The sequence below is a fragment of the Saccostrea cucullata genome, unplaced genomic scaffold, assembly GCF_032062105.1.
Source record: "Saccostrea cucullata isolate Sc308-1 unplaced genomic scaffold, CSIRO_AGI_Scuc_v1 ctg143, whole genome shotgun sequence".
In the NCBI taxonomy this organism is placed as follows: Eukaryota; Metazoa; Mollusca; class Bivalvia; order Ostreida; family Ostreidae; genus Saccostrea; species Saccostrea cuccullata.
The window spans coordinates 103,270-127,965 of NW_026937256.1; the positions used below are offsets into that span (position 1 = coordinate 103,270).

Genomic DNA, 24,696 nt, shown 5'->3' on the forward strand with positions numbered 1-24,696 from the left:
CAAATAGATAAGCAGGGTGGTGTAGCATGTCCATATCAGCTCATTACTAAATACGTCAGCATCCGTCCAGAGGGTTCAGGTCCATTATTTCGACACTTCGATTTATCCCCACTCACACGATATCAATTTACGGGGGTACTTTGTAAGGCAGTAAAGCACCTAAATTTGCCTGGTATCTCAGGATACAAATCTCACTCTTTTCGTATCGGCGCGAGTACTGATCTCGCGTTAAAAGGATTTTCAACTCATGACATTCAGAGATCTGGTCGTTGGAAATCTGATTCTTACAAATCCTACATTCGCATACCAAAGTTTTAATTTAATTTTGGATATACAGACAATATGGTTGGTGGGTTCATCAATAATCAAGCACGCCTTTTTGGAAGCTGTATTAAGACCAGGTGGTACAAATTTGACATTAGAAAGAAAACACATCTCACTGTGGTGGCAGGGTTATAGTGGCCTCCAGTTAAGTAAAACTAAACAAAAGATTAGAACTCTTGGAAAGGTGGGCCCTGTACCTAATTTCATCCTTATACATTGTGGGGGGAATGACTTGGGCAATGTATCGATCAGAAAAATAAGGGTGGTTGCAAAGCAGTTGGTTTTATTTCTAAGGAATCACTTTCGAAACAGTAGGATTATATGGTCATTTATACTTCCGCGTCTCCAATGGCGCTATTCAGCAAATTTAAAAGCTATGGAAAATGCACGCAAACGGGTTAATTCTGGTATAGCTGCAATTGTCTTGCATTCTGGGGGCGCAATAATTCGCCATTCAGACATTAAACCTGATCCAGCTTTATTTTTACAGGATGGGGTACACTTATCCTCGTTGGGGAATAACATTTTTCTAAACTCTCTCCAGGGGGGACTTGAGGCTATCGTTGCGCATGGTCAATCCTGCTTTCCCAATTAGCAAGGGTCCTGGGTACGGCTGTTCGTATATGCCGCTCTACCCCCACCATGGTGGCGGAGTTCCCTGGATGAGTTTCATTCTGATCCTCATCTCAGGGAACTTGTGGCGTATAAGCGGCATTTTGGTAATTATATTGTAAGCTTTGACCTCTGCACCTCCCAGGGTCAATGCTTTCTATATATATATATGGTGAACTTTGAACTTTGATGTTGTGAACTTTGAACTTTTGATGTTGTATGAACTTTGACTTACCACTATATGAACTTTGACCTTTGGTAATGACCTTGATATATGATTTGCTTTGATGTTGAATGTTGTTTGTGCATTTGATTGGGGCATGCTCTTGTCTTGGCTGCCCATTGCCCATATGATATTGTTTGTTTTGCATTTGAAACTAAATAACAGCCGTGCCCATAATATCGCCACACTTTAATAAAATTAATTTCAAGTTACCATTTGTTTGAGTTACACTTTTCTGAGATAATATCACATCCAATTCTATTCGAATTGGAGGCTTTTATCGAAGAAAGTGTTAATTTCCCATATTACAAAATCCATAGATCCGCCTATAATCCCTATAATCAATTAGAGTTATTCCCCCTGAGTCAACTTCCGTTAATCCTTTTTCATTCACAGACTATATGAATGAGGTTGGTGCAATTTTAAGGGATAATTTTTTGCAAATTTAGATATTTAGAAAAATACCCTCCTCACCCAACCCTTATTCGAATAGATTTTTGCGCTGTGTTTTTCTTTCTATTGCAGCTGTCCTACAAAAGGATCACTTAATATCAAATGGTACGGCTGTTACAGGAAAAAGTCTACCTGGAGACCAACTTAGATGAACTTTTCGCAAACCTTGGCCACTGCTCCTCCCAGGGCCAATGTTTCCTAAACAGTGACTGATATATAAACGACAAGTAAAGAAGGCACATAAGCGGCATGTAATTCGTAATAAATATATCGTAAATATCACCTCTGGCGTATAAGCGGCATTTTGGTAATTATATTGTAAGCTTTGACCTCTGCACCTCCCAGGGTCAATGCTTTCTATATATATATATGGTGAACTTTGAACTTTGATGTTGTGAACTTTGAACTTTTGATGTTGTATGAACTTTGACTTACCACTATATGAACTTTGACCTTTGGTAATGACCTTGATATATGATTTGCTTTGATGTTGAATGTTGTTTGTGCATTTGATTGGGGCATGCTCTTGTCTTGGCTGCCCATTGCCCATATGATATTGTTTGTTTTGCATTTGAAACTAAATAACAGCCGTGCCCATAATATCGCCACACTTTAATAAAATTAATTTCAAGTTACCATTTGTTTGAGTTACACTTTTCTGAGATAATTAGAATGTAAATCTGTTCTGACGTTTTCTTCCTCTTCTATATGCAGCTGTTCTGGTCTTAGTCTGTCCTCTAATCCATCTTTAATTCTGTCAATCACTATTCTGCAAATACTTTAGATGGCACTGACAATAGTGATATTCCTCTAAAGTTGTCACATATTGTCATTTCTCCTTTCTAAGTTACTTTGACAATGAGCGATCTCTTCCAGTCTGTTGGTATTTCTTGCTCACTGATGATTCTGTTGAATAAATTTGTGAGCTCTGATGTTGAATATGATACGCTCTCCTTTAGTAGCTCCGCATTGATGTTATCTATGCCAAGACTCTTTCCCTTCTTCATTTTTTGGATTGCCTTTTTAACGGCCTCCTCTCTGATTTGTGTCGTGTCATTTCCTTCGATTTCCTTCTCTTGGATGGTGCATCCTTCGGGTTAATCTATTGTTTCTGTTGGGACATTAAGGACCTCCTCAAAATGCTCTTTCCATCTCTCCAATATTTTTCCATCCTTAATGATTAGTTCAGCATTCTTGGACCTTATGCCACTTGTCCTGTTTCTTTTTCTCCCACAAAGCTGCTTGGTCAGTTGGTAAACTTCACTCAGGCGGTTTGTATGTGCTGCATTCTCTGCTCGGTTAGCTACATCTTCCAGATTTTTACTTTTATCAGCTCTTGTTCTTCTTTTCACTTCTTTGTCTTTGGTCTTATATTCTTCTCTCTTAATTTCCTTTATTCCTCCAAATTTGATCTGCTTTCATCTATGGCTGTATAAGTTTCTGCAGTTAGCCAGTCTTTGTGCTTCCTTTTCTTCTGGCCCAGGATCTTTTCTGCTGTTTCATTATATGCTTCTTGTACAAGAGTCCATTTTTCATTAATTGTGTTTTCGTCATCAACCAGTTGCTGAAACCTATTCCTTAGTTCAAGTTGGAATCCTTGGCTTATTTTGGGATCTTTCAACTTTTTGACATCATACATCTTCCTGTTGCTTTCCTTTGGCTTTAAGTTTTTTGCAGAGCTTCATCTTTACTTCCTATTTCTTCCTTTAGTTTTCTGCTTTCATCTATGGCTCTATAAGTTTCTGCAGTTAGCCAGTCTTTGTGCTTCCTTTTCTTCTGGCCCAGGATCTTTTCTGCTGTTTCATTATATGCTTCTTGTACAAGAGTCCATTTTTCATTAATTGTGTTTTCGTCATCAACCAGTTGCTGAAACCTATTCCTTAGTTCAAGTTGGAATCCTTGGCTTATTTTGGGATCTTTCAACTTTTTGACATCATACATCTTCCTGTTGCTTTCCTTTGGCTTTAAGTTTCTGCAGAGCTTCATCTTTACTTTAGCCAGTACTAGATGGTGATCTGAATTGGCATCTGCATCACGCATAACCCTTACATCACATACAGACTTCTTGTATCACCTACATAATTATATATGGGGTTTATGTACCTGGACAGTTGATTCTATACGCAATTGTAGCATGCTATACGTAATATTTACATTTGTTGCATTTTTCTACTAAGCCAACTGTGAAATTGATTTGAAAACCATTTCTCACGCGTAGAAATATACACGGTGAAACTCGTCCTCGATGACGTCACAGTAAGGTTACAGGGACATTGATAAAATAATGTGACGACATAGGGCACTGAGAAATTCATATATTGAGAGAATTGTTAGTACTTTCAAAGTTGTAAAAGGTAAATATAAGTAATGTTTTTAAGTTTTGTGTGAGTTATTGGTGTGTAAATCACACAGAATTTTCACGTAGGCATATTTCATGTTTAAAGCGCGCTAGCCTACGTGCAATTCTTGTGTGATTTACACCAACACCTCCCACTAAACTAAAAAACATTCTTTACACACATGTATTTACTTTTCACATGCTTAAAAGCACCTAAAATATACTCAGTGCCTGAATTTCTCGCTGTCCTATATCGTTTTGTTTTTACTAAATCTCTGTAACCTCATTGTGACGCATGTTTCTCTGTGTATATTTCTACGCGTGAGTATTCACGAAAAAAGTATTCAAATCAATTTCACAGCTGGTTTACACACAGCAAATTTAAATATTCTCTGACGTTTTAGAGGTCCGTGTTTGCTTTGCTCATGATTTGTATTGTTTGAATGGACTTTTGAATTTGAAACTGTTCATTATTTCCATGTATCATAAAATAGATAGTTACAGGAAAAACAGATGGTTTCACGGCTCTCGAATAAGGATCGAGAGAAGTGAATGTAGAACATATTAAATGAAAAACTGGGTAATTAGTGATGTTACTGATATATGCAACCTGAAAATTGGAATTCAATGATGTAAGCTGATTATTGAAAATAATTATTGAACATGTCATGTCCTGAACCATCAAAATTTCTATCTGTAACGATCCAGAACTTTTAAAATAAAGTTGCAGGAAATTAAGATATGAACGCCATTTAAAAGGGTATATAAATACAAGGGGTGATCAATACAATTTTTTTCTGTTTTGCGTAACCACAATTAAGATCGGAATGAATTTTGGCATATATGATCTATAAATACATGTAGCATTGTTGGGGATTATCATACTCATAGACCTAAAGTAGAGGGATATTCTGTGTATGACGTCACGATGTGAAAACAACATCAATATGTAGATGACTTGTGACAAAGATGTTGACTCAGTCTTGCTCGAGCAAGGAGCAATTATATTGTGAATTTGTAAAATCCCTTGCAGAAATATATTTATATACAGTAAAACTCGGTTATAGCGAAGTCCTGGGGACCCGTGAATTTAATTCGCTATATCCGTAATTCGTAATATCCGCATAACGAATTCGTATAACCATACATAGCGAATTCACAATATGCATGTTTTCCTTCAAGTGTTTCTACCAAACATGTTAGGGAAGCAAAACTTACAAAACATACCTTCGATAATTAAGGTTTTATTACGAATTGGATTTTTATATTAAAATGCTAGAAGAATGTAAAGTCAGTTCAATTTATCAAACTTTGAGATCTTTGAAAGTTCATTATAAAAGATATAAATTTCATTATATTTAACCTCAACGGGACTCAAAATCAGTTCGCTATATCCGTAAATTCGTTATATCAGAGTTCGTTATAACCGTAAAATTTTACAAAGATTTGTTAAAAATTTTGCCGGGGTCCCTGAAAAAATTCGCTGTATCCGTGAATTCGCTATATTCGTGTTCGTACTAAACGAGTTTTACTGTATAAATTTGTATCAGCTTTATTGCTTCATCACTTGTTTGTCAATACCTAACCTTGTTTTAGAAAATGTCCGTATGTAGAACATGCTCTGCAGTATCGAATCAAGTGAGAGATATAAACTCTGCATGCAGTTGACACGGGTATATTAGAGCATAAGTAAGGGAATAAGTTTCAACATTAATATTGCAAAAACAAAGATCCTAAGAGTAAACACACCATTACAAACTTTACTGGTTATAGAAGGAAAGGAATTAGAGGAAGTAGAACATTTCACTTACATTGGAACTATAGTGGACCAAGGAGGAACGGAAGCGAACATAAAAGCAAGAATGGGAAAAGCCAGAGTAACATTCTTGCAATTTTGAAACATCTGGAAGACCAAGAGCTCTGCAACACGTACCAAAATTTGACTTAAATTAAACAGCAACATTAAGAATGTACTCCATTTTGGTTTTGAGACATGGAGGATGACTCTCACCACAACAGTGTCCAGACATTCATCAACCTTGCCAGAGACGCATCCTCCAGATAAGATGGCCCGACAAAATCAGCAACATCATAAACCAAGCACCTATAGAAGAAGAAATAATGCAGAGAAGGTGGGGGTGGATAGTGCATACTCTACGCAAGGCCCACAATAACATCACAAGGCAAGCCATATCCTGGAACCCTCAAGGCAAACGAAAGAGATTGATTGTATGCTGTTTTACGTCCCATTCGAGAATTTTACACTCATATAGAGACGTCACCATATACCGGTGAAGGGCTGGCACTCAGGGCCATAGAGCAGTGAGGGATCTCGGTGACCTCGGTTTTTAAGGTCTGATCCGAAGGACCCGCAACTTTTATTTCAAAGTGCCAAGCACATGGCGAAGGAACAGTTGCTACCTATTTTTATCGACTTAGTTCAGTAGCGGCCGAGATTCGAATTCACGGAGCGTGCGCTCTACCGACTGAGCTACCGTGAACGGTGAGAAAGCAAGCATCAAAAGACCGCTTAAGAACTGGAAAGAAATAGAAAGCAATGCACAGGATAGAGGCATAAGTAAGTAAAGTAAGTAAGGGAATATGACGATTGAAAAGTATAAGGCATGACGTTTATCATAAAGCTTTGTTGTTAGATAAATATGAAACGAAGTGTCAGACTCTGTGGTTTCTTTTATTTCAAGCTCATCGGGATATATCGTGACGTGTCGACATAAGAATGGATATAACTATTGTTTAAATTGACAATGCGTCGGTATATCTAAATAAATGTCGAGTTGAATGCCACAGCAATAGTTTCTTCTTTTCACATAAAAGAGTTTGAACAAGTTCTGCTTCATATGAATACAAAAATAGGTAAAATGGGGCACTGGGAGTTCCAGTACATCTTAGGAAGACCTGATCTCCAAAAAAACCCACATAGATATTGTCAATCAGAAACTCGAACATTCGATCCTCAGCTTTCGAGCAGATTTTTGTCTTGACCTCTATTTGAAAATTTCTATATAATATTTGAATTAACACAACGAATTTGGATTCAATAATGCAAATTAAACTATATTTAACTAAAACCCCATGATTAAATTCCATACCGAAAACATTTAGTGAGGAACTATATTTTGTGGCGGAAGCTTTTTTAGAAGAAAAAGATCAATTTTTCTCTTTGAAGTATTCAGTATTGTTTGGATTTCTATTTTTAAATTCAACGTGCACAAAACTTAATTTTGTGCAGTAAAATGTTCTATATTGGTCCTAAATTATATATTAGATTAACTGTCATGAATTATATCCTCATCATATTTGGCAATTCATCAAATTTGATATATCGTGAGAGTCCATGGAAAAAATAGCCCAAATTAAGCTTAAGATTAACACTTTTTTAGTAATATATAAAAATTAACATTACAGACCCTCACTTTTTATTTCATTTTCCTAATATATATGACAATTTTAACCACTCTGCTTAAATTCAGAAACATTCATTACTTTCGAATGATTTTATTGCTTTTTAAATTTTATACTGTACTCCAGAAAAATTAAAAAAAAAAGTTTAAGTGCAGAGAGGTCAAATAATTTATTATGCGAAGTAAACTATTTTTGTTGTCAGAAATTTCAATGTGACTATTCAAGATGAAAAAAACTGTGTTTGTTCCAATGATTCATTTGGATAAAAAATATCAAAGGAATAACTTTTAAAAAAAATATTTATGTGTTAGACGTGGTTACAGTGCACAAAGGTCATATTAATTGCTCCGTAGTGCTAAATGAAGCACACTGACCCCCATGTTTTTGAATTTTTTATTAAGCTATATGTGTAGATTCTACAACTATACTTGTCAAGTTGACAAAAAATTCTCGATACTTTTGACAACAGGTCAGCCAACCTCCTTCGTATTAATTTCAAAGTAATTATTTGTACAATCAAATTGTTTTTAACAAAGTCATTTTGCAAATGACCAATGGCAAAGTTATTAATTTATTTGTTCCGTTTATATTGAAAAAGCAGCTATCAATCATGTCGGAAAACATGGACTTATGTAGTTTCATAAGCATGGACTTACATGGTTTTATAAACTTGGAATTTTTAAGCATCCGCATCTAATTTACACACAACTTTTCAAATATATTGTTGAACTGTACTGTCTTGAATTAATATTTTAGTGAGGAGTAAAGAAAGGGATTTGGTGGAAAGTTGACTGGAACCCACTATTTATCTTCGATTGTAAGGATTCTAATGAAGTTTCGGAATCCAATACAAATGTAAATATGGTAATTCAAATTCATTTTGATTGTTTGGAATATCAAGAATATTCAAAACTGACAAATGATTTTGAAGAATGTCCTCCTTAGACAGTGAACTATGTGTTAAAGGTAGATTACAATTTGGAGAACTGTATTCTAGTTCCTCTAAAATACGTTTTATGTAATGAGCTTTACAAACAAAGACAATGTTACTTGCTTTGTCAACAGGACCAGTACATACTAATCATGTAATCTATCTAATTCTTTTTTTTTCACTTCTGGATTATTGAGTACAGAAGGAAAGATTGAAGTAATTGTTGAGTTGAGCAATTCGTAACAACAAAAGATATCCCAGTCACAGTAAGAAAAATAGTTGAAAATGTTGATGTAAATACTAGTATTAGAAATAAACCCCCTAAAATTTCACTTCCCTTACACTGCGCCCAGATCAGATACTACTAGTATAAAGAAAAAACAATACTTGATCCATATTGGCTCCATGACGCATCAGGAAGAGAGGGGAGTCGGACTGTAATTGACACTTTGCTAATTCTGGTAAAATACTAACATACATGTAGGAAAAACACTAAGATGAGGATCAGGGAATAGTTGCTCCTCCAAGGCACCTGATCCATCTGAAATATCCAGCGGTCCGTGTTTTATTCCTTTTTTACTGATTTACATTGTTCATAATTTTTGAGATAGGTAACTTTTCGCAATCTGAACCTCTTCAAAGAGTTTGAATGTTTATAAAAATGGAAGGGAAAACAGTTAATAGTTTGGTTGGAATTACCCATTTTAGATTGCGTAAGACCAACCTCAAAGTTGGAATTACCAACCTTTGTATCTTTCAAGTTGGAAAAATAATCTTTAAGGTTGAAAAAATTGGAAAGCCCAGATTGAATTTTAATAATTTTAAAACAATAAATTTAATAAATAAAATACATTTATTTAATTTTAAAAATCAAATACATTTTTTCCAAATATGTAAAAAAAAAAAAAATGTTAACTTGGGTGTTAATTCAAAAATGGCAGAATATTAATCTATTGAACACTTTTATCAAGAATGAGCATTTTGTTACATAACTTCGAAGGTACTCTCTATTAGGAAAGGGGGGTTAATTATTTGTGACGTGTTAATTAAAATATTATTAATTAAAACAATCAAATGACTACTCATGAAAATTCCAGCCGTAACCTTTTTTTTTCTTCATGGCATATAACGTCACAAAATAAACTTGTTTTAGATCTGAAAAATAAAAGTATTGCATAAAAATCAAATCAAATAGGGATGATATTGTTACCCTTCATCTGAGGTCTGGCAGTAACCAAAATTAAAGCAAATTAACATTGCTAAAGATTGGAGAGAATGCTGTCTACAAAAAACTAATAGTTCACTTTCCTTGAGTTCTTTAACAGAGAGCAGATTATGAATATATTACCAATAAGGTACGTACAACTGGAGGTTGATCCCAAAGACATTCCCTCAATTAAACCGAAAATGGGGTCCTCTAGAAACGAATTTGATTGCGGACAGGTTCGGTGCGCTGATAGACAAATACATGATCTGGACACTCAGTCGATAACCCAGTTTACGTTCCATACAAATGCATGGCTTGCAAACTGAAGAGAGATTAAAGTTAGTATCTTTCCACTACTTTTTCTCAAACAGAGATGCATTAACCTTCAGAAAGAAAAGGGATTGTTAGCAACATGGCATAAACAACCTTATTAAATTTCTGGCAGCACCTATGAGAAAGGAAACTCAATCAGCTCATGATAGCTAATGGAAACAATGGTGTTTGTAACAGCAGATAAAATCCTTTTCTCTCCTCTTTTAACATACATGCTTATATAGACTATCTTATCTGAACTGATCCAGAAAGAGTATGTGTAGACTACCATAAAAAAAGATACAGATCTGCGAGTTCAGATTTTCTTAATTTAAAAGTGCCAGAGGCAAATTGCTTCAAGGCTATTTTTTTCAATGCAATATAGGTATCGACAGTACAGTTTATATATATAGCGTACTTTCATCCATTTTATGTAGAAAGTGTGGTGATAATGAACTCTAAGCAAAGATTCCCTGTTGATGTGGTGATTGATCAGAAAGACGTAATACTCTGTAATTAAATTAAATATAAAAGCAACAATCTTACAAAACATGTCACATCTTAACGATTGAATGTTTTATAAACAGTATCCGTACGTATAAATTCGCAAAAAGGCCGTTTTAAAGGGGCAGATGAAATACTTGTAACTTCAACTTATTTATCAGTAACTTGTTTCAGTTTTAAAATAGATTGTGCTTAGATCATGCTCTCGTGTATCTAATCAGATTAGGAAAATGTGAGATCATATCCATATGATATTTGTATATATATCTAAATAATTAATGGAAGGTGAGTGTGGAGAAAGCCGAAGTCTTCCCTTTTGCCATGCAGTTAAGTTATTGGATGACGTATTTTTGTTTTGTTTATGGTCAGTAAGATATAAATTCTGAAATAGATGTGGCAAATTCTGTAGAGTATTTTCTTTTGAATTTATTTCAATATATCGAGTTGACATAAGAAAAGAAGTATCTATTTGTTGACTGATAAAAAGTCGACGAAATATCTTAATGTCAAAGCTGCACAAAAAAGATTTTTTTATCCCTCATATCTCATTCCTCACTTTCGCAAATTCTAAACCTATACAACTCAAATAAAGAGTCACGATATATACCCATCGAATTTAAACGGATTGTTGGAATACTTAGTATCCAAAGACTACCTAGATTTTGTCAATGAATAACTTCGATTTGGCATGCTAGGTATTATTTTCAGTTTCAACTTCAGAGTATATGTACTTGTTTAACGATTCAATGTGATTGATGTTGTCATTTTAAACATTTATAATAGGAATATACAAGGGTTGATCAAAACGTTTGCAAACTAATTGAATAACATCCATTAAAGAAATTCAATTAAGGTAAGTCACTCGTCAAATTTGTTAAATCAAGGATTTTTTGGAAAGTATATTTTGGATAAGTACTCATGTAGCATGACTCAAAATCGCAGAGAAAATAGGGGCTCAGTGTGCATCTTACTGAGCTATGGTACAATTAAGTTGACCTTTTTGCACTTAAATTTTAACTCTTTGATTTATTAATTTATCTCTAATTTTATTTTATCAGATGTTACTACGTTAATAAATTTAATCTTATTTTACATAAAATGGTTTGAATAATATTTACCATTGAACAAATCTTGCAAATTAATGCGCGTTTATTATTGTGTGACCTTTTTGCACTAAAAAATAACATATTTGGGGGTATTAAAAACCTAAATAGGCAATAAAATATTTTCTTATATCAAGCTTTTTAGAAAAACAGAGTTAAGTGCTGATATTGTTTCTTGAAAAACTATAACACAAGTTTATCTTGCAAAACAGTTTAAAATAATGAAAGAAAAAGTTGGGGTCAGTGATGTTAATTTTGAAATATTGGTCAAAATATGTGATTTTCAGGACAAAAAATGGTGTAAATTTTATCTTGACTTCTTTAATATATCTTCATTTCTTGGCAAAGTTTGTTGAGGTTAAACTAAAGCAGTGTAAAACTTGTTTTAAAAATATAAATTAAGACCTATATTAAATATTCCCGCAAAATCATAACGGAAATGGCGGATATTCCCGCTTCAGATTTACAAATGTTAATATCTAGAGTTCAGACAAACCAATCCTATTATCAGTCCAAAAAAAGTAAAAAATGTGAGGCTAAAGTTTCAAGACATTAAATTTAATAAATGTGCAGATTTGCAGAAATATCTGAAAGCTGAATATCCTTCCACCACAATGAAATTTCAGAAAAGTCCCTCATAAATCTTGCTTCTTTGTGAAGATTTTTAAGCAGTTTTTTCGATGAATGTTTAAAAATTTACATTGTTGAATATTATTATTTTACAAAAATTGAATTTCAATAAATATTTTTTAAGTAAGAGGTTCTGCGTGAACTTTTCTAAAAAGCTGACGAGTGACTTACCTTAAGTTGTGTGTTCATTATTTTTTTTTACAGTAGTACTCTCCAATTTTAATGAAATCTGCCGATCGCTTACGCGCGAATCACGTGATCGTAGCGTTCTGTTCGCAGAGGCTAAAAGAGTTTCTGAGTCATATATTTCTTACCATGCAAATCATGATTTAATATCAAATCTCAAAAATAGGATGGGTGGATAAGGATATAGCCTTTCTCAGAATGATCATGGTGACAATTACAATTGTTGCTGACGCAGGGGCCTAATATTCAAATTTTGCCGTCAAAAATATGAACAAAAAATTACATACATGTAACATCTTCTTTTTATAGAATCTGTGTATGACCATATCTGTACCCAATTTCATTCTGATCTGAATTGTGGCTTTGTAAATATACATGTGTAAAGACAGTTTGCGAACTTTTTTGAACACCGCTCGTATATATGTAAAACTGTGTTTATATCCCTATAATATGTTTCATTAAAATGATACATTTCTTATTTTAAAAAAAAAACTGTTTGTATGGCGACTAACGTTCGCAACCTTTGCTAGAAAGCTTTTATGTATGTACCTTTACATAGGTTTCGTATTTTATTTCTGATATTTTTTCAAACGAAAATCTCTGTATAAACAAAGATATAATTTTACTGTTAAACTAAACAAACTTAGATGAAAAACCAATCAGGTGCCAAGGAGGAGGAAGCAGCCACGGGCACGTTTATATAAAAATATACAATATACGGGGTATATTTTTTTATTAAAAGGGAAAAAAAGTCAGGTCAGGTGCATGTGGATTCAGCCCCTGGTGACCGATCCCACTCGCCATGAGTATTTTGAAAAGTCATGAATTAAAATAATATAAACTTAGGTAAAAGTTTTGAACTTTTAGGAACCAAAACCATTAGAAATATGGTGAAACCTGATCTACACGTATCTCACAACATATATAACAACAGCCAGTCTCTTTTGTATTATTTATTAGCATTAAATAGATTGAGTACAGTATAATAATGAAAGCTTGGCTTTTTCAAAGATTTGCATTGCCAGCAAAGTGGGACGGATTATAATCTAGCTATTATTTTTGAAATGGTAACCAAATCATTTCCGTTAAAGATCTATCTGAATATACTAAGCACAAGATCGGATCATCATAAAAATCAATTTTAGAGACCAAACCCTGTCATGACCTAAAACTTATAAGCAAGAGTATATAATTTGGCGTGCGGAAAGCAAAATTGAATTAATGTCCTTTGAAGAAAAAAAAAAACATAGCAACAAAGTTAAAAATCAAAATTATTTTAAAACTTTGAAAAAATGGCACATCAATGAATTATTAGTAGTTCAATACTAAATTGTGCAGAGGATAATCTTCTGTGAACACATATACTCAAGAGTTCATAAATATTACAGTACATTAATAGGTACTCAGAGTACCACTTAAATGTCAACATTACATCCTGACATTCTATAAAAAACACCATTTAATAAATATCATAGCAACATTTCTTCTACAACTACATAACAATTGTTGAACACATGTTATTGAACTATCTCCTTATTTATGTGACTAGTCTCTTTAAAAAAATATACATTTAACAAAAGTTTGAATGAAATTAATTATATCCCAGTTTTTTTTTCATTAGCAATAGCTTTAGAGATCTACAAATAAAACTTCTTGGAACAAACAGTGTCATTTCAGTTTCTTAAAACTCACTTGATAAAGGTCTATGAATGAATAAAAAGAATGTTTGCTCTAGTCTTATATAAATCTCACAAAGTATTCAAGAAAGTAAAGTAGCTTGAGACGTTTCGTTTCACATCTCTAGACTTTTCTTGTGTACATCATTGAAATCCAGGTAAACCGAATCTTTTACACTGGACTCGTCAAAATCCTAAGAAAGAAAAAAACATTTATTATAATATCAAAGATAGTAATGTTCAATTTAAGAATTGTACACTAAAAATAAAGCCTCAAATAAATGTTCAGTAAGATGCATGTAGTACTTCTTTTTTAAGTGCTACATTTGTACAGTTAAGTATCTGATCCGACGGCCCTGAAGCGAACAAACTTCAAGATACATTAAGTCAGGAAGTTTTCACAAATTTCTTATGTCTTGCTCGATACTTCTGGAGAAGAAAATTTATCAGGACAATCTACCGGGGGATTTTTGCCTTTCTTCATTTAATTCCCCTTTTAGAATTTCAACAAACTTGAACTCCATTTACCCAAGGATGCTTTTCGGCAAGTTTGATTGAAATTGGTTCTATAGAAGAAGTTTCTTTTGAATTCATTCGTTTCATAAACTTTAATCTTGCAACCTATGTGGAAAATTTAGGTTTAATACAGTATATAAAGCAAATTTAGTAGAAAACATTTCTGGTTGATTCATTCACACAATTTGGTCAGTGTATATCTAAATTATTTGGGAATCGATACGCTGAAATCCTTAGACACTCTTTTAGAAATACAGATCAGACACGGCATCCAAAGTTTATCTGAAAAGTATCCATAAATACATCGCCATTGCAAGTTTCCAAAGTATGCTAAGAACTCACTGATGTTTGAAAAAGGGCATTTTTTCCTTATATTATATTTAGATGCAGTATCCAAATCATGTATATAGTTGTAAGCAATCCTTCTTGCATATCTCTTTCTAGTTTGGTCAAGTCAGAGAGAGCTTAAATTTACTTAAGGACTTGCTAGATATAAAAAGACGTCAAAAACTAATCTATCTTTGATGACATGGTCCAAAATTTGTCAGAGCTCGATTCCTGGTAATAAGGTTTTGTTTTTAAGATTGATTAATTTATCAAGAAACATTAATCGAGAGTCAAAGATAAAATATTTGCTCTTACCTCTGGTTCTTTTTTGATAGGATCTTCCAATTCTTTTTTGATTTCTTTGGAACTGGCTGAGAAAAAGCGACCACCTTCGCCACGGAAGCGGTTCATCGCGTGCCTGTGGCGGGACTCGTGAAGATATTTCTATTTAAAGAAAAATATATTATTTAATAAATTTGAAATATTTCAACCAAATTATTTGCTTTTGAACCAAATTGAATATCTCTGTTTTAGAATTCCGTATATCAGTTTCTACTTTTAGACAAATTCTTGAAATCTTCTAATACATAAAAAAGTAATTTTTACCTTTCTCTCTTTCGGAATTTTGCCCTGGGCCTGTAGTTTTGCCCTTGCTTGTCGCCGTTTCAGAATCCTGTGGTACTGTTTGGCATTAACGTACAGTGGTTCATCCTCCTGTATGTCAGTTACTGGGAATGGACACTGCATGGGGTGCAAATTCTCTCCATTCAGAACCTAAAAGACATAAACTCACTTGAAATCGCTGAAACAATTGTTTTGAAACAAAAATCAAAGATCCTAAATACAGTTTCGTATGTTTTAATTTTTTTCAATTTAAATTTAATTTAATTTAAGTTTGCACACCATGATTTGTGGATGCTGGGGTGTGGGATATCCCTCGGGGTACTGATGTGGGTCTGAATGGGGGAGAATCGCGGGGCTGCCGGGGTCCATAGATTCTGGCATCCTATCTGGACAATGAATGGCTGGCGAATGTTGGATGTTGGCGTTTTGTTGAGAAATAGCACATGACTGTGTCGGGAAACTGAAAGTTTGTCTGCCTGCAACTGTGGGTGAAGATGGGTGAGAGGCATACATCGGAGAGGCCCTGGAGTATGGATTCACCATCGGTACCCCATTCTGGAGGTACGGGGACTGGGGTATCCCGCTATAAGCCTGGTTGGGCGAGGGAGAGGACTGGTAGTAAGGCTTACTTGGAGATGCTATGACATTACCATTGTTTGGAGAGTCAATCCGATTCACAGTATTTCGAGCCCGGACATTTTCACCATTGTTAAGACCGTTGTCGTTGTAATGGATATGACTGCGCGGGAATGCAGGATGGGGGAATCCATGCTGATTTGAATGAAATGTGGAATTTGGACTTTGCAGATGAGAGACGTTGTCATATTGTTGTGGTGACGATACCATTTCTGGAAAATGTGTTGACCTTGGGCTGCCACAACTAGAGTTTGGAGAGACTGGACAGGAGGAGGATTGGCTGTCTATAAAAATTGAATCAGGTATTAATTTAAGACAGGAATTCCATAAAATTGTGACGTAATAGCCAATGCTTTCTTTTCTTATTTAAATGCATTTGCCCATTGCTCAAAACATGCATTGCATAAGAATATTATACAAAACGAGGAAATTATTCTTATTCTTCAGAATTCACTAGAAAGGACGCTTACTTCTGTGTGACACGGGACTTTCCGGTTGCCTTAATATGCAATTGTTGTGAGAAGATGAATTGACCGGCAGTCTCAGTCTGTGAGGGTCTTCATAATGGGAGATCTTGGGGTCGTCCATGGGGTGGAGGAACGAGGCGGGGTGGCACCGCCCCTGGTAGTTCCTCATGTCGATGTGCTGATGGTGCTGTTGCTGTTGTGCAAGGTAAAGCTGGAAACAAAGAATCAGATGCGCGGTCATGTGTGAATTTCAAAATGAAAAAAGTGACAAGTTCAAAATATTCCAGAGCGTGTCAATCTCGACAGGTGCTTCTAGACAGGAACCCCCAACCCTCCATCGATTCCCGGGCCTTTCAAGCTTTCAAACGTTAATTACACATTTATGTCAAATAAATATCAAAAGATGAAAAAATATGAAAATTGATCCTTGCAGGCACGTAGCATCGTTTTTGAAAGTTGAAAAAGTTAATTACACATTTATGTCAAATAAATATCAAAAGATGAAAAAATATGAAAATTGATCCTTGTAAAAGGATCTGTCAGTATCTATTTTTGATCGTGCTAATACAAGCACCCGTAAGCTATATCTGTATGGTTTACCGGTACAATAAACAACATACTGTATATCTTTAAGTAAATAAATGTTTAATTATATCTAGTATACGATTAATAAAAAAAAGTATCCACATCTGCACATTAAGAAATACAGTATTGATTTTCAGGTTGTACTTTGTTAGAATTTTTGCAACTAGTGATAACTACGAAACTTTTCATAGACGTTTTCTGGATTTTTTAGGATTCGCTTTTTACACTCAAAAAAGATATTTTTCAAAGTATTTATAATCATCTGCATATTTCAAAAAGTTTTGCGCTTCTTACTGCAGAACAGGCTTGGTCGCTAGAGAGAAGATCCATATACATTTTGTAAGGTGCGAAGAAGGATTCGAGGACATCTTCCTTACGTACACGCACAAGTTCTTTTTTGTTCTCATCAAAATCGATTTCAAAGTGCAGCGTTTTGTTGCATAAAAATTTATCATCCACATAAAAATGATAGTAATCATCCATATTTCTATACTTCCACAATCCTTATAACATATGAATTCTCATTCGTGATTTTGTACAATGAATAGAACATATTACACAAATTAGATGTAATTAATACAAATACCCTCCAGTGATGTTATCGTAGTTTTCCTTACCCATCCCTGCTGAATATTGACAGTTCTCAATGACCTTAACATCTCTTCTGATGAAAAATATCAGTACAAAAAATGGGATCGAGAGAACTTTAGACTGTCTTTAAGACATGTGTTTGGACAATAACTGCAACTACAGAATATGAATTTGAAATTATAAGAATCTTCTTTTCGGGTGTTTGAATCTTCCTACAGAAGTATCACTGTCAGAAGTTGATGCTAGAGTGTTCGATTGGCTTGCTGTTTCAAAATCTTTCACGCAAAACATTGTTACGTCTTTTAAAAAATGGTAATCACTTAACTAAGAAAACAAGAATTAACACTGCAGACGATCAAGAGTCAATTTTTCAAATTAAAAAGTTTTGCCAGCATGCATGTGTGACATGTTAAATTTCATAGATATGCAATAATTAAATATCGAGGGAATAGGACCAGTTTTATAAAAACAGTTTCTAAATGCATTTTTTTTTAATTTAAAAAAACTTGAAAAAGATCTGTAAATACCAATACTGCATGCTCTAAGAAATTTGTTCTTATTCCCGCTTGCACCTTACTGCAAGAAAAAGAACAGCTTTTGAGCTACATTCTTACTTTTTAAAACGTGTATCTAATGTATTTTAGGAATAAAAAAGTTACCTGAGGTGGCATTGGGCCAAAGTGGCCCGGAACATGCATGTTTGATGAGCAAAAAAGTTGATTTGGCGGCAAAATTTGACGAAACAACGTTCTTCTCCTTGCAGAGTCTACTTCTGTCGGTAGTGCGTGCTCTACAATTATAAATCAGCAAATAAAAATCCAAGCATTCAGCTTTTAGCTTGCATTCAGTAATGCAATCAATAAAGAGGTCTCCTCATAGGCTTCTCATAGGCTTTTCAAATAGCACCTATCAACGTCAAAAGATTTGACGTGAATATACACTTTAGAAAAACAAGAGAGTCTTAAATATATCGTACCGTACGCAAATTTATTTCATTTCTTGCGCAAGAAATCTCTATGTTGTTATCACCTTCTTAGGGGATGATTAGTAAAGCGTTAATTTGAACTTTAACAAATAAACAACGATTTGAGACAAATGTCGAAATCCTTTAATGAAGAACGCTCTCACAGGTAGAAAAAAAGGCTGATATTAAAAGTAATAATAATTTTTCCAGAATTTATTTGTTTATTAAATAAATTAAGGATTACAGTTATCATGATGCCCAAAGATAAATGCTTGTAGAAAACATCTCCCTCTCTCTTTTTTCTCGCTCTCCCAAGGCTTCTTCTTCACTCTAACACTGCACATGTATAAATTTACATAATTTTTAAATATGTATGTATTAGAATATATGTATATATATGATATTTCAATGAAGTTGACATCTGACCCCTTCAATACTTTGTTAGCTCCTTTTTATTTTATTTGTTTTAACTGAATAAAGCATAGTGGGGTTGTTTTGACGAAAAGAAAAAAATGTATAACTTGTCATCTATAACGGGTAAAATATTAAAAAGCCATCAAAATTTCTCGAATTTACGTTGAATAAACAAAATAGTTTTGCAATCCAGAATTAATTTATTGTTTATGCTGACTTTAATATATTGATATTTTTTTTTATTCATGTAAGGCAATTAAGACTTTTATCTTCATACAAAATAGACCACTAGATGTTAATCTATAGTTAAAGTATATCATTAAGGGAGTTAGCAAGATTTTGAGTAGCTTTTGATTTATAATACATACAATATTAATATTTGTAGGTTTGTAGAATATTCCAATTTAAACATATGGTGTAAAAAAAATTGTTTTGTTATCAGAATTATTATTTTTTTTATTTGTCTTGGGGTCTGGAATCCTGCTTACTCCCTCAATGATATATTTTTCAACTGTTTTTTTTTACCTACAAAAGTAAAAAAAAAAAAAAAAAAAAAAAAAAAAAAATAGAGGATTCGAATGACGGGGAATTGGCTTCCGGACTAATGCACGGGGATTAGTCCTTAATTTATTAGACCGATACAAAAATAAATCTAGAGGATTACGGATAACCTTAGCTTCCAAGCAGGGATTAGAAGGCTATAGAGATAACGAACAGTATTCAATATCAAAGTCCATAAAACAATACAAAATAGGAGCAGAGCAAACACGGACCTCCAAAACATCAGAGGTGGGATCAGGTGCCATGGAGAAGTAAACATCCCCTGCCGACCGGTCACACCCGCCGTGTGCTCCTTGTCTAGTCAGGTAATAGCGGAAAAATCCGTCAATTCAGTGTATAAATAATGGACTAACAGTTAGTATAAAAAACGTCAGTCAGCATTTGTCTCAATGATAAATTGTATTTGCTGACAGGTTCATTGTATCGACCATAGAATTTACGAAATGATGACTTTAAACGAGACCGTTGATATTCTTGTTTCATCAACTTGCTTGTCAATAATTTACCTCGTTTTAGAAATTGTTCATAGATTAGCTCATATAACTAACACAAGGGGATTAGTCCATTCACAGAGATTTCTAGAAAAATTATTCACATTTTATAACGTTACTGTCTAAATTTTATATAGGAAGAAATCAGTATATGTTTAATAACGAGAACTAGAGGTGAGAGATTATAAAGTTCACTGACCCAAACTCGTAAATTATGTACATATCATGAAAGCATTTACTAAAGAGCTTGAGGTGTGTGTTGGTTCCGTCTCATTATCTCTGTTCATACTATCAATGTATATAAGTATTTGACAGTTTTCTTTTTAATTCTTGTCTGTTTGAATATTTAGATTTGCAAATTTTAAAAAAAATGCTCAACGTAACGTTCTTTCTGACACCCACGCACGTCTCTTGAAATTGTTTTAATTACCATCCAATGTAAGTATAAAAAATAAAAATTTTACCATCCAATGTAAATATAAAAAAAACTCAGTTATTATAATTTTTAGTTTTTGTTTCAGATATTAAAGAGCAAACATGTAAGAAAATTATCAATAATCGTGTATTACTACGTATGCTATAACTAAATATTAATCAGTGGCATTCAGAAAAGTGTTAATCTTTTTTTAAAAAATTCTTAATTATGATCTTTTTCATTATATTTCATTTCAGATTAACTGCTTTGTATTTTGGATCAAATGCAAGTCTTTGATAATTATCTTTCTTATGGGATGAATTTAAGTCAGCAAGTCCAGGGTCAATGTCTTGAGTTCAAGGTCAATGTCTCTGATATTACTCTTAAAGCATTTGTCTGAACGGAACAAAAAAATATCCTTCCTGTATATTTCATATGTTGAAATTGTAATGAATTGTGCAGAAATACTTTTACTACTACTCATCGAATAGTTATCATTTGTTACTTGTAAAATGGAGACTTTCTATAAATTACAAATTGAGCAGTACAGTTCAGATTATTTTTTTTAATTTTTGTATGTTTCATTTCTTGTCTTAAATATAAAAAGAAGTACACTATATTAAAAGACATTCTATTTGGTGATACATTTTTTTTTGTTAAAACAAGACTCTTTATAAATATAATAATAAATATTTAATTGACTCGTATCATTTGTTCTTTGTATGCAAAAGGTATCATATGACATTAATTAAGAATAATTAAGAAATATATTCTTTTTGTTTACTCTTATAAATATCAGGTTATGTAGTATCAGGAAAAAAGTCCAGCACAAAAGATGTCATTGATTAGAATTTCTTGTAGAATGCCTAAAACCATACTCAAAATTTTATACATCTTAAACATGTAATTTTTGCATTCATTACATGTACAGGTATTTAAAACAAACGGGTATGTTTATCGTTTCTATCTTAGTATAGAAATCGAACCATGCTATCGACAGTTAACCAGTTAAAGTGTTGGACGTTGTAAATTGCAAGATCTTGAATCAGTCCATTTTTGTATATTTCAAATGATAAAATGTGTGGCTGTTCAATTAAAACATAATTAAAGGAATAAATTAATGGCGAAGAAAATAATTTGTGATTAATTGCACTCACCTGTAAGATCCCAATTTCTAAGATTAATTCCAAGAGAAGCATAAAATAATGTCTCCTCACTATGTCTATTGTTTATTTAATTTGTCACAATTCGTATATGCATTCACATATTTCACAAAACACTTAATATTGTCCAAATATTAACGATGCAAAGTTGCATGTCTGTTATGTACAAAGCATCATTGAAAATAAGCTTAGAATATTTAAGTCGGGTTTTAAATACATAATGAATTTAACTGTCATGTGTACGATATTTATTTTTAAACATAGGAAGTTAAATCAAGTGGTTAAAATAAACAAATATGGGATACCACTCTTTATTGGATAAAAAAAGGAAGCAATGCACTATAGCACGAGTTGACAGGAAGTTGCGTTTTGATTGGCTAATATTATTAGAAATATAAAGGTCACATGGAATATTCAAAGCCTCGTGATACAGGTAGTATTGTCTCCATTCATATAATTCTACATGGGACGTATGTTACAGGTGAACTGATTTAGCTAGTTGTCTTCTGGAGAAAGCACAAACCGCATTGGTTTATCAAACTTCGAATGCGTTTGGCTGTCATGAGAGGCCAGTCAAGCATGCTGAAATGATATAAACCATTGCGGTAACAATCTGCAATGCTATAAATGACTGTTCTGGCTTGTAAAAATTCTAACTGCACAGACAACATAGTATCAATCAAATCTTATTATTAAGATGTCAACTATGCAGATGCAGACGTTAAACTCTTTAATTTTTTGTAGGTAAAGAGACTCGTTTCCAGGTTATGTAGCCAAATGTTGTGTAAAATTGTAGACTTAATGTTGACTTTGGAATGCAATTACCTGGTAGCACCGGTTGCACTTTTTCCAAGCTCAAGGATACATCAAAGTTAGCTCCATCAAAAAAGTAACAATGGACATATATCTTAATAACAAAATCATTCAACAAGGAATTGATATGGTCATACCTATTTTATTTTTTAGCATTTGATGCAAACAGACACTTCATGTGTAAAACATTATCATTAAATATTAAAAGAACTTAATCGGCAAAACAATGCAATTAAAGCGTTTTACACGTTGTCGGTAGGCTCTGGATGAAGAAGAAGATTCTCATTGGTGAAACGGCGGGTATCCGGAAATGCGTCGATTAACCAATAACATGATTGCATGGCAGTGTTTATCGATTGTATATTATGAAGCATTGTCGTTTGGGCATGGAACATCAAAAGGCAAACTAATGTTTTACTTCCAAATTCAATTATTTTTAATGTGCAAAGAGAATCGATTAGTATATACTACAGAAGACCATGGCGGAAACAGGGTGCTAAATGTTCATTCCTCGCCACTGAGTTTGAATGGCAAATATAGTACCAGATGTTCACTCCTTTGATGGGGTAGCCTCCATGTAATGTCTAGTCATGCACCTGTAAACGGACTAATTATATAGATAAGTCATTAATTGTATCTTACCTGAATTAATAATGAGTTTATTAAAAAATCGTTTACATATATTCTACGATGTATCATTAATTGTATCTTACCTAAATTAATAATGAGTTATTAAAAAATCGTTTACATATATTCTACGATGTATCTGTTTTGTTTTATAGATATTAACATTGTCCTGAAAAACGTATATATATTAAATGACTTTTAAGAAATTACTACATGTATACTTCCTTGTTATCAAGTTGAAATACGATTTATAATCAAAACAAAACCGTGTCGCAGTATTACACATGCTTATAAATGAAACAATGCATCCACTTAGATGAAATCATTTTTCCTTTTTATTAGAAAATTAAAGCCAGCAGTTGCCCGACTCTTTAAAAAATGCGAAGTATTGTCAGTGATAAGTATATAAACTACATCCGTGTTATGCCATTTAACCTACTTAACAGTAAGAAGATTTATATAAACAATCATAATACAGTTTAATTAAGGTTATCAAGTTTATCACGTTTTAACAAATAAAGATATATAAACATCATATCTGTCTCCTTTACGGTTTGAAATTGTCCAATCTTTATGATGCCTTAGGAAAAATACGACTTATATTATCCAGAGATTCTGCTGAGCTTGGTCGTAAATATATTTAAGAGAGCATCTCATTTTGAAAATTTATTCGTTAGCATATGTTATAAATTCATATAATAAACATGGACATATCGTTTGTCTTTTTGATTTATTCAATTTTATTCACAACCAGCCATGTGACTCAGAACAAGCAATACAAATTTCAGCCAATCAGAAGGAGCGATACTTGACATGTTCAGACTAGCCAATATTTTTTCGTTGCTGTGAAATGTTCACGCCCTCTTCATTTTACAGAATGAGGATGTATAATGCTAAAAGCTTTGTCAATTTATTAAAATTCTGGGCGACAATTGTTACTGTTTCGAGGCGAATCTACATGAAAATAATTTCGGGCGGTTACAAAAACAACATTTAAAAAAAATAACTCAGATCTATCGTGAAACCATTACTTCGACAGCAAATATGCATAAAGAACTCCAAATAGTAGTTATTTGGAAAAACCGTCTACTTAGCAAAAAAAAAAAAAAAAATCACCTTTGTTAAAACTAAGCATATTCACGGAAAATAAAGGAAATAAGTATTAAAAAAATTCACTCTGACATTTTCATCAGCTGTATTGTATTTGAAATATTCAGAATTTTTTTTTTCTTGCACTTCGTTATTTTTTAACACTTTATTATTCAACTGAAGTTAAGAAAATCACATTGAAAATTGTATGATATTTTTAAAAGGCTGTTCAACGTTCAACGGCCTTTTGTTGTTCAGCACATATGGCGCAAAGTAATAAAAACACGTTTGGTTAAAAATTTATATAAACTTTTATTTCGATGTTGGTATTCATTGAAGCTGAAGGAATAATTAAGTGTATTAATTATTTGCTGCTTATTTTAATACTTTATATAAAGCATATAACTTCCACATCTATTGAAAATGTAGTGAATTACATGCCAAATATAAATTACATCATATCCATTGTAAATTGCAAGAGAAAAATAATC

At 33.1% G+C, this 24,696-nt stretch overlaps 2 protein-coding genes across 2 annotated transcripts; one reads left to right on the forward strand and one right to left on the reverse strand.

The window, feature by feature from the left end:
• Positions 1-247: 247 nt before the first annotated feature.
• On the forward strand, positions 248-2,248 carry LOC134247647 (uncharacterized). Its single transcript, XM_062729987.1, has one exon. The coding sequence runs from the start codon at positions 248-250 to the stop codon at positions 917-919; it is 672 nt and encodes a 223-aa protein (XP_062585971.1). The 3' UTR covers positions 920-2,248.
• An 11,752-nt stretch (positions 2,249-14,000) lies between these two features.
• On the reverse strand, positions 14,001-21,869 carry LOC134247620 (nuclear transcription factor Y subunit nfya-1-like). Its single transcript, XM_062729951.1, has 7 exons — positions 21,671-21,869; positions 18,328-18,458; positions 16,496-16,703; positions 15,669-16,309; positions 15,372-15,539; positions 15,081-15,209; positions 14,001-14,116 (listed from the first exon to the last, which is right to left on the reverse strand). Exons 2-7 carry the CDS (start codon positions 18,364-18,366, stop codon positions 14,039-14,041), a joined length of 1,263 nt encoding a protein of 420 aa, XP_062585935.1. The 5' UTR covers positions 18,367-18,458; positions 21,671-21,869; the 3' UTR covers positions 14,001-14,038.
• Between the last annotated feature and the right edge of the window lie 2,827 nt (positions 21,870-24,696).